The 14,626-nt window shown below is 39.8% G+C and overlaps 1 protein-coding gene across 27 annotated transcripts in view; it reads right to left on the reverse strand.

The window, feature by feature from the left end:
• The window catches only part of MACF1 (microtubule actin crosslinking factor 1), a 209,448-nt gene that overhangs the window by 59,818 nt on the left and 135,004 nt on the right, over positions 1 to 14,626 (reverse strand). For 25 of the 27 annotated variants that reach the window (XM_072136538.1, XM_072136545.1, XM_072136544.1 and 22 more), the window contains 12 exons: positions 11,275 to 11,805; positions 10,984 to 11,160; positions 10,774 to 10,897; positions 8,275 to 8,483; positions 7,018 to 7,335; positions 6,552 to 6,718; positions 6,316 to 6,472; positions 5,634 to 5,751; positions 2,308 to 2,370; positions 1,976 to 2,211; positions 823 to 952; positions 440 to 639 (listed from right to left, as the gene is read on the reverse strand). In XM_072136538.1, coding sequence (XP_071992639.1) covers positions 440 to 639; positions 823 to 952; positions 1,976 to 2,211; positions 2,308 to 2,370; positions 5,634 to 5,751; positions 6,316 to 6,472; positions 6,552 to 6,718; positions 7,018 to 7,335; positions 8,275 to 8,483; positions 10,774 to 10,897; positions 10,984 to 11,160; positions 11,275 to 11,805 — 2,430 coding nt within the window. The remainder of the gene's footprint in view (positions 1 to 439; positions 640 to 822; positions 953 to 1,975; positions 2,212 to 2,307; positions 2,371 to 5,633; positions 5,752 to 6,315; positions 6,473 to 6,551; positions 6,719 to 7,017; positions 7,336 to 8,274; positions 8,484 to 10,773; positions 10,898 to 10,983; positions 11,161 to 11,274; positions 11,806 to 14,626) is intronic. The other 2 variants (XM_072136541.1, XM_072136523.1) reach the window with 1 other exon arrangement.

A 14,626-nucleotide genomic window follows, 5' to 3' on the forward strand; every position in this document is an offset into this window, starting at 1 on the left:
ACTGTACGGGGTAGTATTCCACACTGTATTTTCTCCTGCTTTGTGATATAATTGGTGATGTTGGACTTTCTTTAGTGGTCTGTTTATTATCAGTATGGTGGTATTTATCTTGTTGTACTGGTAATGGTCATCATATTACATTATTATATGTCCCTTATAAAGTGTTATTGTCGGTAATTTTAGGCTATGGCCATGTTGGCACTTTGAGATGATATCGTAGACTTGCAGTTTGGGCACTTGGTCTCTAAAAGGTTCGCCATCACTGTCCTAGACCCTTACATTTTAAAAACTTTAATAAAGTAATATGTAAATTACCTGCAGAGGCAGGCAGGAGAAATCTACCATCTGATCTACTTCTAATGGTAGATTCCTTGTGGTAGGTTTCCTTTAAGACTAAATAAAGCACATCTTTTAGAAAAATGTTAAACATTCTCCTTACCTGCACCTGCTGTTTCTGGGCACTTAACATGTTGGGATCAATTGAGAGAGGCCCCAGAACACTCATCATTAGCTCTTTCTCAGTCAACCATGGCCGTAGCTGGGAGGCAGCAGTCTGGAAGGTAGCAAGTTGGTTGGCAGACTCTTCCAGTTTTAGCTGCCGTTCTGAAGAAACTTGATTCGTTCGATCCCACCGTTCATCTAAAAAAAATAAAAGAGACATGCATGTAGTGATTCTTATCTATGTACTCTTAGCATATCCCTAGTACAAACTGAGAAGTGTCTTATACTGCCAGAAATTTTTATATATATATAAATTATCTCAAAGGGTGCAAAGATACAAATATTAGATTTCCAAATGTTTATGATAAAGCTCATTCTTACTAAGATTTTCCAGCATTTGCCTCCAGGATTCAGCCTCTGGGGAGTTGGGATGCTCCTCTAGCAACGCTTTCAGTTCACCTTTCAACTTTTGCACTTTTTCAGAACTCTGCTCAAGTTCAAATATAAATTCCTGCAATATTAAAAGGGAAGATATAAATCTTAATCTAAGGTGCATCAGCAGAAGGACAGTAGGACAAAGGATGTTAATGCCAACAGCTGTTAACTTTAATTACAACATATTTATATGTCCAAGTCATTGGGAACCCAGGTGTTCATTAGAAGGGTCCAAAGTTTTCATTTCTCCCTTAATGAAGCTAGAGGAAGAGACACACACATGGGCACTTTCTATTCTTAAAAACATTATAGTCACAGCTGTCACCGCATGAACATAATTACTAAAGAAGCCACCCCTCCACCTCATACAGTTTTTCCAACACCTACATATTTTCATTTGTATTTCAAAATGGTTCATGATTATCATGATTTCCATTGCTTTTGTCTTCACTTGTGGAAGTGAACACCACCAGTTTGAGGTGTATTTCATAACAGATTTAGTGTCTGGAAATAGAGATTTCTGTATTCCTTATATGTCAATTCTTTATGGATTGTGTAGAAAAACACCTATTTGACAATGGGGATGGTAAACAAAACTTTTGTCAAATAATTTTTTTTATTAAAGCAAGGGAGACGACATGGTCTCTTTGGATCCGACAATGATCAACAAAGGAACACAATAATTATTAAAATAGGCATCGAAAAATGGACCTTATTGCCCATTTATTAATGGTGAATTTGCAGAGTCTGCTTTTCCAGGATCCTCATAAACTATGGTCTATAAGTTTTCAATGAAAACCAGTTCTGACTAGGGGCTGTGGGCACTGATCCATTAAAATCTATTGCATTTATTGTAGCCGAGTGCTGACCATTCAAATAACATGCAGCACACAACTCTCAGATGCCACTGGCCTAAATGGCTTCTGTATGTTAAATACGGAATCAAAACCGTAACACTCAATCAAACGTTCATAGGCAAAAATGTAAAAGAAATTTAGCGCAGAAATTTGTTTTTATTTGTTAGTTTTCACAACTAAAAATGATAAATGGAAGATCTCCTGGAGGAGCAATTATTTATCATCCAGTGAGTGAGACTTACCTTGTTCTGCTGTGCCTGTGCTCTAACAATCTCACTCTTTGTTGGAGAAACATTGACAGCAGTTATAACTTTTTCTTTAGACTCCAGCCACTTCAGCATGTCATTTGTTTCTTGCTGAACCTTCTGCATTTTCTCCAACATTGCAGACAACCGCTCATCGTGGTTCTTAAGTACTACTCCAAGATCTTCATACATCTGACTAATCTCGGAGACATCACACTGGATTCCAGTCAAATCTATAAAAAAACAGTTTATTATATATGAAGGAAAAATATTCCAAAGATAAAGGCACAAGGGGAAGTAAGACAAAATCAGTACATGGACAAGCTCACCTTGGCAAGTATGATATCCATTAACATTCCCTACTGTGCTCATTGAAGCCATCTGAACAGAACCTGAACAGGACAAGAAGGGACATCACAATGCGGTACAGACACAAAGATACATCAACACTGGACAGCACAAATAGCCTCACAGAATTTCAACATGTCCAATCCTTTATCCCCAGGATGGAAAGAGCTATAAAAGGTGTTGGACAGGATTAACTTCCTATTAAATACAGGTTTAGATAATCTGCGTGTATATATTTATAGAGATGAGAGAAACTAAATGCTGACAAATTTAGCATGACAGGACACAACCCTGAAAAATGTTATATTGCAAACAAGGGCATCTTCTTAACTGCATTACATCAAGTAAGATTTTATCTACTTTTTACCGGTCAATGTTTTACATGTTTTCAAATGGCATGCTATATTGATAACAAATGGTCATTTGTAAATGTTGCAGTTAAGACATGTCTAGTGAGACTGCAGATGACTGACGTTGCTATGAAACAGTATACATATGCATTCTACAATGAAAGTTAGACACCCACAGAGGTAAGGGTGAACGCACACGTCTGCAAGTAACGGCTGTGAGAGCTAGCCGCAAAGACATCAGCTAGTTTATGGCTGTCATGATGTGCATTATACACGGACACCATACAATGAGCACATTGTATGTCACAGTGCTGGGTCCGAGCTGTAATGCCACACAGTCCTATTCCTGACCGGCTATGCAGTGCGGCTACTCAGCTCTATATGAAGAGGGGCGAGGAGCACTCACCCCTTTCCACTCGGGTCGCGGCTTACGGCTACTGCTGCAGACGTGGGCATGTAGCCAAAAAGTCCACCCTCCCAGTCTGGTTGCAATTATTTCATTAAAGGATATCTACCACCAGGATAAAGGATTGTAAACCAAGCGTCACGGGTGTGATCCTTGTCATGGATCGCGGGCACACCCGTGCCCCTCCCCACGGCACTGTCCCCGCTGCCCCATTTCCAGGCCCAGAATTACCACTCCACGCTCCTGCTCTGACTAGGCTGCACACGCGTCATAGGATTTAAAAGGCCAGCGTCCTTCTGATTGGAGCTGGTCAACCCGGCTCTGCTATATAGCCAGGTGGCTCCCATCATGCACCACCAGATCAGGCTAGTCGCACCCGTGGAACGACCTCGTGGCAACCTGCTGCAGCAAGACCATCCAGCTTTGCGGCGGGCTCTGGTAAAGACCAGGTGCCACTTAGACTCTGGACCCAGGTGGCGGCTAGTACCACCTCCTGCGATGTTCCAGAGGGTCCACAAACCCATCTCCCAGACACTGCTAACCCTGACTCAAAGAACACTTGCATGCAGGTGTGTGCCCCCTGTGGCAGGATCTGATTGTGTTTTAGCTTCTTAGGACCTTGTTTCTATGTAAAAATAAATTTTAAAAAATATGCAAATGAGCCTGAGGGGCCCGGGCTCATACATGTCAATGGAGCCTGAGAGCATAATTTTTAAAAGCTTTTTTGTAAAAACAAGATCCTAAGAAGCTAAAAGGAGAGCAGATCCTGCAAGATGGCCCACACATTAGTATGTCAGTATCCTTCATCCTGGTGTAGATGTCCTTTAGCAAAAAATAGTAAAAGGAGTTGTCCAGCCATGCATGTCCACTACTAAGGCATATTACCAGTACACACACATCCACAAGTGCACAAATAGAGCTGAAATATGAATTATTCCACCATGAAGTCTTATCACCAAAAATAGGACACTTGAAACCAGGAAGGTTATAGATATGTATAGCTAGATGTGAAAACAGCCCTCCTTACAGACCCTGCTCTCTACGCCACTAACCATTAATTACTTTCTCAACATAATGAACTCCTATTCTTAACGAAACATAGTCCATACTAAGGAACAACAGGGGTCAGTAACCAAAATAGAAATTGCATTCAATCGTTCATTTCATGTTTTTTCAAACAAAAAAAACTAGTAGATAAAGACACAGGAACCATAGGGAATAGCCTAAAATATCTAAAGCTGTAAAATACCTAAATTGACCACTTTGGTTAAATCTGTTACCCTGTTAATTTAATGCGACTAATTATAGTCAAATAATAAAGCCTAGACACACCACCATAGTACGGGTAATATGTTTCCATAAAGCAGTTTTCCAATTAAACAGCAACTAATACTTCTATATTAAGACATTTGATACTATATCACACATAAAGTATGAGTACATGAAATAAGACTTCTGGGGCTAGAGGATAATCTGCTAAATCGATTTAAAGAGAACCCGTCATGCAAAATAACCCCCCTAAACTAAATATATTTTCATAAACTGCCATTAGAAAGCATTGCCTCTGTCCCTTCATTGTCCCTCTACATGCCTGTAAACCTAAGCAATGAGGTCCTAAAGCTGTATGCAAATGACCTGTGAAATGTCCAATGAAGCATTAGCATATTCAAGCTGTCCACTCTATTCATGAGTGGGAGGCACAGCCACTCCCCCAGTGCATGACTGACAGCCTGTGTAATGATGTGAGGCTGTATAATGATGTGCTTCCTGGTGCTGGTGGCCACGCTCCCTGTAGCCTGTGTGTGCATGTGTGTGTGTGTATAGGAGAGATACAGCAGCTCCATGCAGCCATGTTACAGCAGAACATGCCAGATTCATGTGTAGCTGATGTCTGTGTCTCTGTGTATTAGGAGGATGCAGCATGTCAGCAGATGCAGCACACACACTAGCCATGCTTTACTATACATTACACACAGACATGAGCAGGGGGAGGAGAGGGGAGGGGGAACAGGTGTGACATCACTGCCTCTGACCATGTGACCAGCCTCAATTACATGATAAAAAATAGATGATTTTACAATGAATAATGTATGAAATAACTAGATAAAGGCTGGGATGGATCCTTGTGAGCTGCTCCAACAGGTAGAGGTGACAGGACAAGTGGCAGAGACCTGATGACAGGTGTCCTTTAAGTAATTCTATTACTGATCTCATTGCAAGGTTGTAGAGTGGAATTATGGATTATTGACCCACTCAATGAATACACATTTTCTGCCTTTCTGTATATTATACTGTTTGTCATTTCTGTCATGGCTCCTATAAAAACAGAGGCTATAACACCAGTGTGAACAGAGCCTAACAACCAGTGGAATTGTGACTGTAAATTATGAAGTAAATGTCACGCAGTATCCTAAATAACAAATATCTCTAAGAATAGAACTGTAAGGTCTAGGTCTTGCTAGGATATATGATATTATGAACACAGACAGACAAGTAAGGAGGTGAGACATGGCAGCATGAGAAAGAATGAAGATGTCATCTCCCTGCTCACCTCTTTGTAGTTGGCTTTCTGAAGAAGTTATCTGCATAATTCGATTCTCCAGTTGAGATCCTTTATGTGTGATGATTTCCACTTGGGGACCCTTCAATTTCCAGTCTTTCAAGAGGTCCTGGGAGAAAAAAAACACAAATGTGATATTAGCATCTGCTTATCAATATCACAAAGACTAATAATTTTGCATTAATCTTCTTGCAGAAATCATAATGTAATGTCGATTTATTCTTCTTGTAACACATACACAGAGGCCATTCTGGCACAGCAGATACAATATGAAGATATGGCGCTTTCTGATAATACCCATAAATGCTCTATTCAATCTCTTTTTATTGATTCCAACCACCAATACCTTGCTTATCATTAAACATAATAAGGCCAACTACTTTGGGACGTTGTCTATATTGTGCTATATTTTTCTGACTGGTCAGTAGAACAATGCAAAATCTGTAATTCTTTCAGTGCTGTCCTCATTTTACGGCTCTCCAAAGATGACAATAGTGTTCAGCTTAGCCATTCATGTTCCATAGATCAATGACTCCAAATTCCAAAATATCAGACTAGTAAAAATGTTAGGGTACCAAGTTTCAGAATTTTAGAAAATGGGACAACAGCATCAATTCTAGTCATAAGACATTTTAGTATTTGGGATTACTGTATATAATTTCAGATGGATTACCTGGACTTGCTGTAGTAAGATCTGTAATTCAAGTGATCCATAAGAAACGTCACATGATGGTATTCTGTCCTCACTATCTTTAAGCCACTTCCTCATACTGCCAACCAGGCTCCTGAACTCTTCTAGCTCTTCTTGGCAGGACATTGCTTCCTGTTGCCTGTAGAAGAAATGTTGCTTTAGCAGGTTCAACATAAAAAAAAAACAATTAACCATCTAAGTACATATTGAATGATTACCTGTCGCTTGCTGCCTCCTGGAGATCCTGGAAAGCTTTTTTCAGGGTCTGAACCTTTTGTAAATGCTCAGAAGCATTAAGAAGCAGAGGACAGGTGCTTAGATCCTTCACAAGATGTTCAAGTGTATCCAATTGCTCATCTTGTTGCTTTATTTCTATATTTAGCTCCTAAAAAAAAGTAACAGAACACATTTTGGTAACATTTCTGTGTATTAAATTGGCCTCTGATAGAATGAAAAATGATAAACTCCATTAGTGATGGAGTGTTATTCTGGTCAGGACTTTGAATCAGCAGTTCTAAACCGGACCTAAGAGTTGGCCTAAAACTGAAAAATGGTGCAAATCTTTCCTTAATATTTTTTAATATCTAATCCTACTGATGAAATTATTGACCACAATACTGCCATGCAAATGAGGGCTTGCATTGTGAGGTTTAAGTACATATAATAATGAGGATTTAAACAAACCTGGATTTGCTCAGAAAACTGAGAAATATCTCTATCTGGTTGGTTTCCCGATGCCAACAGTTGGGACCTGGTTGCTATAAAATCTTGAAGTGCTTCTGAAATCTGCTCATATCTTTCTACTTTTGGTAAGACTTCTTTCAAAGCAGTCTCTTGTAGACTTTGCTGCTGACAGACACTGTCAAATCGAGCAGTGACTTGAGACAGCTTCTTCTGAAGGGTTGCAGCTGCTGCTTTGTCTGCGGTCTCCATGAACTTCACCACCATTTCTCCGGTGGCATCCAGGCTACCTCTTCTACTTCCAATGTCTTGTCTCAATTTCTGCAAAACAGAACCTCATACTAAATGTTTTATAACGATTTCAGAAAAGCTAGACACAAACTATATTATAACTAATCTGACTATACGTTTTATAATATATACCTCAAAACTAATTTCCAAAAGCTGCAATTTCCTTACCATTGAAGCTTCTAAGAACTTAATTGTGGCTCTGATTCACTCCAGTCTTGGTTATTCTCTACTAATCGGTCATTCGCTTACTAAACTCTCCACTCTACAATCTGTTCCGAATATAGCAGCCAGACTCGTCTATCAATCCAAATTCTATACCGATACCTTTAGTATGTGCCAGTCAGTATGTGCCAGTCTCCTTCCAAATACAGTTAAAACTAATCACCCTCCTCCACAAAGCTCACCACAGTGCTTCATCATTCAATCCATCACCAAATTCGTGCTCTACAACCCACCAGTGATTTAAGAGGAATATAATCTTTGTCTCCCATTTACATCTCCATTTTCACACTCTTTAAACTAACCACCTCTGTTCACTTCTCTCCTCTATGTAATCTCTGAGCTCCTGATGTCACTATACAGGTTACTTTGCAAGTCCATGCACATCGAATTCTGTAAATGTAGATAGCTGTTGGTGACTCACGCAGAATTATTTATTCTAAAAAACTTAAAAAGATTGGCTGGGCCATTATCTAAGTACTGTCACCCTATCATCCTCATAGATTGTGAACTCTTGTCATAATTATTTCAACTGATAAAATAATACAGAGTAATTAATAGTTATTTTTATATAATCTATAACACACTGCAGAATTTTTATACATTAATATGTATTTCTATAAATATATAACAAATAAATATATAATTTTTACACATGTCATAAAGATGGTTTATGTTGTGTTATATTATTTTGTTGAATACATTCATGTGAGGAACAAATCAGAACCACAAACAATGATCATGTCTTACCATGTCCTGAGCCAGAGCCTCCTGAATTGCTGAAGAGGACATAGGTGATTGTTTCTGCCTCTCTAGAGTCATTTCTATTCCCTCCAACCAGTGTAAGAGGTGCTCCAGGCCTTCCTGAACACTCTGAGACTGTGCTACTGACTTTTGAAGCAAATCTGAGTGGGAAGACATCTTGCTGGACAGAGTCTGGAACCGGCTTTCAATAGAATCTATAATGATACACAATTATACTATAATACACAGATCATACACAGATTATACAGCAATTTGATTATCAAGTGGTACCATGCAGAAGGAAATGTTTGAAACATAACTTTTATTTTATAAATTTTAAAAAGCAGGCAAAGTCTCATCTAAATACATGCTAGAATTCTAAAAAATATGTCGGTTAAAAAGTGCTCAATAAATACCTCTCAATAGAGTCTGAAAGAGACCTTACTATGATTCTGGAGAGGAATTCAAACTTACTTGTAGAGATGACGACAATACATATAGGGTACAGGGGGTCCTGAATGGAATTTTTAAGGCTATTCAAACCCTCTCATAGCCAACACTAACACAACTCCCACCCTTACAAGGGCAATACCACCACTGTCCCCAAGTTTAATTATAACACCCTCATCTCATATCACCTTCCTGACGCGTTTCGGCTATCAAAACATAACTCCTCAGAGGGAATTTGTGTGAGAGAAACCGCAAACACCAAAAGAAATGGTGAAGGGGTTGTTCGATACAAGATAGGCTGGTCAAAAGTCACTTTGTAGCCCCAAAAGCCGCAGGTACATGGCTGGAACGCAAAATCTTTGGTTGCTATAAACCAAAAGGCTGTGTTGCTTGTCCATATTTAACAACATATACATGTATATACAGAAAAAAATTTCTTATGCAATGCTTGAATCGTTTTTAGTTGCCAATGGTACATTTCTGTCGGTGCTGACCTGTCAGGAGATCCTGTGATGGTGAAGGTATTCTGGCGTAATCCAGGTCTCATTGTTTCCAATCTCCTGAGAGATCGAGAAGACTTACAGTCCCACCCCTCTATTGCGGTATGACATGCAGCAAACCGATGCGTCCATGCACTTGTAGAAGCCAAACAGCGAGGTGGACGTTCTGGACACACGGGAATCCCTTTGCATTACGTCAGGATAGGGGAAACAATCGACCTTCCTCACTTAGACCTTTATAATCAAGTTATTGCCTCCACAGGGCGTGTGTCAACAGTAAAGTGTACTATATGAGCTATTAGTCTGCCTGAGATAGCCACTTTGGACATTCAGTGATGAGGTCAGTAACAAGGGTTTTTCTATAGGAGTACATATGGATATTTCTGTAGCTGATTATTTCTAACACAAAGCCCTCCATTTCATTTTCTGTTTGCAGTTTCTCTCAGACCAATTCCCTCCAAAGAGTCTATATTGATATTGGTATTGATCATAATCTGTGCAAGCAAGTTTAAATTCCTCTCCAGAATCATAGTAAGGTCTCTTTCAGACTCACACCATTGAGAGGTATTTATTGGGCATTTTTCAACATGCATATTTTTGTGCGACATGTCCATATTTTAGAGGTCTAGCATGTGTTTAGATGAGACACATTTTTAACATTTATATAATTAAAGTTATGTTTTAGGCATTTCCTCCTACACGGTACATTGCTACATTGTTGTATAATCTTTATTCTGTGACATTGTAATTCTTATAATCATACACAGGTATACAGAAAGAGCAAGCCTGTACATATTCACATTGAGATGACAAGCCCATGATGGCTATCCTGTCAATGTATAAACTTTTTATTGCAAGTCTAATATGTAACACTTGAAGGAAATCTATAAAATCAAGCATGATAAACCAGGGACTCATAGATGCAGTGACTGTGGTAATCTTCTTATATCTGTTATCCATGGCCTCTTCCTTCAAAAAGCAACTTTTAAAATAATGCTAGTGAGTTTTAAAAGGTTCTGGCCATAGTTACCAGAGTCCCTCTGTAGCTACACAGTCTCCCTCCCTCCTCTCTTGCATTCTCATGGTAGCAGCACACAGTGAGAGGGGAAGGGGGGGTGTGACAATACATATAACAGACTGTGAAGATACAGTACAGAGTGACTATGCCGAGAACCCTTAGGGCTTGTTTGAATATTTTAGAAAAAGTTGATTTTAGAAAGATGGAGGCTATGGATAATGATGTCTGGATCTATGGTTTATCATACTTGTTTCTGATGTTAGATTTCTTTTAAAAACAATAACATTTCTCTATTAAAAAAAAGAGAGAGAGAGAAAATAATCCAATGCAAATAAGAGTGAAATAAAAACTTGTACTCATTTAAACTGTACTGTACTGTCAATTACACACTGTCAGCCTATGTTTCTCTTTGCCAAAGAAATCGCTAAAGTATCTGGAGTTTTGGATGATAAACAGTAACTCCAGTTTTTCAGAGATTTATGCTTCTTGGTTACATGTGCTCTTATCTCAGTGGTAGATTCGGACATGTACACTCACCAGCAATTGTCTGGATCTTCTTGCAATTTGGCAATGGATCTCCTTTCATTTCATGAAAACCACGGACAGCCTTATGAACCTTCTCCACATGTACTTGATGCTCTGCAATTTCACACTGCATGCTCTGAAAAAAATATGGACAAGACCTTTCTCAAAACTGATCTGGACCTCACATAGAGTTTTGTTATTTTATGGAGTGAGATAATTTACCTTTGCTTTCTCCAACTGAGACTGTAGAGCCATTGGATCTGAAGCTACTGGTTCTGAAAGTAACTTTTCTACAGATGACTCCGCATTCTGCAGCCAGCTTATTACTGCATCTGAGCCCTCCTGAAACTGCTGGTACCAGCTCAGTAAAGAGTTTAAGTGAGTTCCCAGCTTAGAGCACTGTAAAGAAACAAAACTTTAATGTAAGCGAGTAGAGGATTTGCCTTTGTCTGTGGTTTCTGTAGGATCACATTTACTACAATGGACCATGTTCTAACAGTTATTAGAGGTTACCTTTGAATGCAAGGCACTGTATCTTTTGGAAGCATCTTCAAGTTTATTTTTCACCAATGCACCAGCCACTTGCACCTCCGAGTCTTCATTGCACTGTTCAGCAGCTGATTTTTCTGCATCAATGACTTTCTGACCAGCAATAGTGATGTATCGCAAATCTCCTTTGTGCGATATCACATCTTCAGAGAAATCGCCTTGCCGGTGCAGCAAGTCATGTAATGCTGCAAATTCTGCTTCCCCATTCTGCATGTTGTGCAATTCTTTTTCACTCTGATGAAGCCAGTTCTCAAACTCTCCACAATCATGAATGAAGTTTTGCAAGTCATCACGTAGGCTTTGTGAATGTTTCAGCTGCAATTGGGATTGAGAGAGTGAGGTAGCGTACTCCTCCTTCAAACGTTCCAGCTGTTTCTGCAAGCGTTCCCTCTCTTCAGGGGATAACGTACTACCATGTTTATCTAAGAAGTCTTGTGCTGACTGTATGGTCAAGATGAAGTTTTGCTGCTTGGCCAACATTTCTTCATGCTGTGTCTACAATAGACGTAAGAGAGCATGAAAATACAAAATATAGCAAAGACTTTCCACCATAACATCATTCCTCCACCCATACCCAGCCTTCAAGCCTTTTTTCCACAAATAAATAGCTTTTGTCACATACAACTTTGCCTATTCAACTCAGAGTTAAAGAGGACCTGTCACCCATAATTTCGGCACTAGCAGCTGCTTACTAAAGTAAGCAGCTCCTACTGCTTAAACAAACACCGCAGTGTTAGAATGACAGTGTTACCGTGAACCTCCGGTAACGCTATCTAACGATGCGGCGAAGTACAATGTAATCGTCGGACCACTCGCAAAGCTGTCCGACGTATTCATGAGGGGGCGGTCCGAGGCTCTGCCTCTTCGCTGGACCGCCCCGCTCGCTCCATAGGCTGGCGGTGACTGCCGCACGCCATGCGGCAATCACCACCCCTAACCAAGCTGCAGTGTTAGGTAGTGTTACCGGAGGCTTCTGATAACGCTATCCTTCTAACACTGCAGCATTTGTTCAAGCACTAGGAGCTGCTTACTTTAGTAAGCACCACCTAGTGCCAAAATTATGGGTGACAGGTCCTCTTTAAATAACGAAAAATATGCAGAAGGGTGCCTATATAAAACATCATTGACATGGGAAGTATTTACATAAATGAATAGTAAAAACTTATGCAGATGCTGTGGGGTGGCTATATACCCATCATTAACATGGACAAAATAAATACACAGGGTGGGTGTATCAGGCTAGGCAGAGTGGGAAGGGTAGTCGTATTTGAAGATACTGATGGTTAAAGAAAATCTACCATTAAAATTAAGCATTTTAAACCAGGGACAAGGCACTGACTGTGGTAATCTTTATATATTTGTTATCCATTGTCCCCTTCCTTCTAAAAACAACTTTTATAAATATGCTAATAATTCCAGAGCCCATCGGAACTGTAGATTCACAGGCTGTTAGAATAAGCACAGTGGGTCTACCCTACCCATGCATTTCCTGCTATACAGAAAGAGGAGAGAGAGCCTGTGAATCTGCAGCACTGGGGGACCACAGAACCTACCAGGCTCATAACCAGGATTTTAAAAGTTGATTTTAGAAGGAAGGAGCCCATAGATAACAAATATATGAAAATTACCAGTGTCACTGTGGTCATTTCGATGGCATATTTTCTTTAATGGGAAAAGTTAATTTTGGTGATACTTTTTATGGAGGTAACGCCATGCTGGATATTATCACAGCACAAAAATTGCCTGGAGCTGCATTTGAATATCCCTGGTGCTTTGGTGGAGAGAGATGTTTGATTTGGATGCAGTTGTGGATGCAGGCTTCAGCTGGCTAGGGGTGAGGATTGACTTTAAATTGGTGCTCCTTCTGAACCAGCTCACACGTCGCCTTTACACTCAAGTGGAGTTAGCATTTGCTTTGCAGTATGAATATGTGGCATTTGCGTTGAGTTTGCTTCATGTTTACGCATTAGCTTATGTTTACGCCTACACTGCATTTGCGTCACATTTGCGTCACATTCCCGCTTTCACGTGTATGGCATTTGCAGTGTGTTTTTGCTTACATGGCATTTGCGTCACATATGCATCACATTCATGCTTTCACTTATATGGCATTTGTAGTGCGTTAGCGCTTACTTGTGTAACGTTTAAGCTTCCGTGGCCTTTGCGTCATGTTTACACTTTCGCTTATGTGGCATTTACGGGGAGTTTGTGTATATGTGGCTTTTCTTGTACTTACACTTATGTTTATGTGGCAATTGTGATTACGTCGTGTTTACACTTACATTTACGTGCTATTTGCGTTTATGTTGTGTGTTTGCATTGCATTTACCTAGCATTTGCCTTTACGTCTCATGTGCATTCTGTTTACATTTATGTGGCATTTGCATTTAAGTGGGTTTGTGTTACATTTACATGGAGTTTGCTTCAGGTTTATGTTGCATTCCGTTTGCCATTTACGGTTAATTTTCATGTATGTGGCACCTGCATCGCATTTACGTGGCACCTGCATCGCATTTACGTGGCACCTGCATCGCATTTACATGGCATTTGTCTTAACGTTCACGCGGTGTTTCCACTGTGTTTGCGTTTTCATTTACTTTGTGTTTATATTGCACTTGCATCACGTTTGTGTTTGCATTGCATTTGCCTGGCATTTACATTGCCTGTGTGTTTATACTGCGCTCACATTTACATTGCATTTGCATCGTAATTTGCAACCTTGCATTTTTGTAAACACAGTGTAAATGGAATGTCAACCGAATACTAGTGGCATGTGTGTGAACACAGCCTTAAGATGAACATAGAAAAAAAAATCACAGCTCACTATTGACAGTATGAGAGAAGATTAACATAACACCCACCCCCAGCTCCTCCTCTCTGACCAAACATAGATTATAATGGTCAGATATTGGGACTGATATCTCCACAACCAGGCTAGAAAGAAAATTCGAAGTGCCCCGGAATCTGTGTAGCAGCTATGCTACACTCCACATGTGTGAGGTGGTAAAAGTTCCTCTTTAAAGTGGGGGTTTCTGGGAGAGATCTGAAAGAGTATAGAGCTGCAACGTCAAGCATCAGGAAGCGTGTGTGTGTGTTCACCAGTTTTCCTTTGTAAATCGACAGTTAAAATATGGCAAAAAATAGTAAGAGGGATTATACGCAGTCTAATAGGATTCAGCGAGTCCCCTAGAAGTATTCCTCATGGACATGTATTACAATTGTGCTGTCTCTCAATAATTTGAAGGCCACCTGTTCATTTTTGTTAAAATTAGGGATGCCTCCAGGAAAATTCTCAGAGAGCTTCTGAAACTTTGGT

This window comes from Engystomops pustulosus, chromosome 2 (genome assembly GCF_040894005.1).
Source record: "Engystomops pustulosus chromosome 2, aEngPut4.maternal, whole genome shotgun sequence".
NCBI lineage: Eukaryota > Metazoa > Chordata > Amphibia > Anura > Leptodactylidae > Engystomops > Engystomops pustulosus.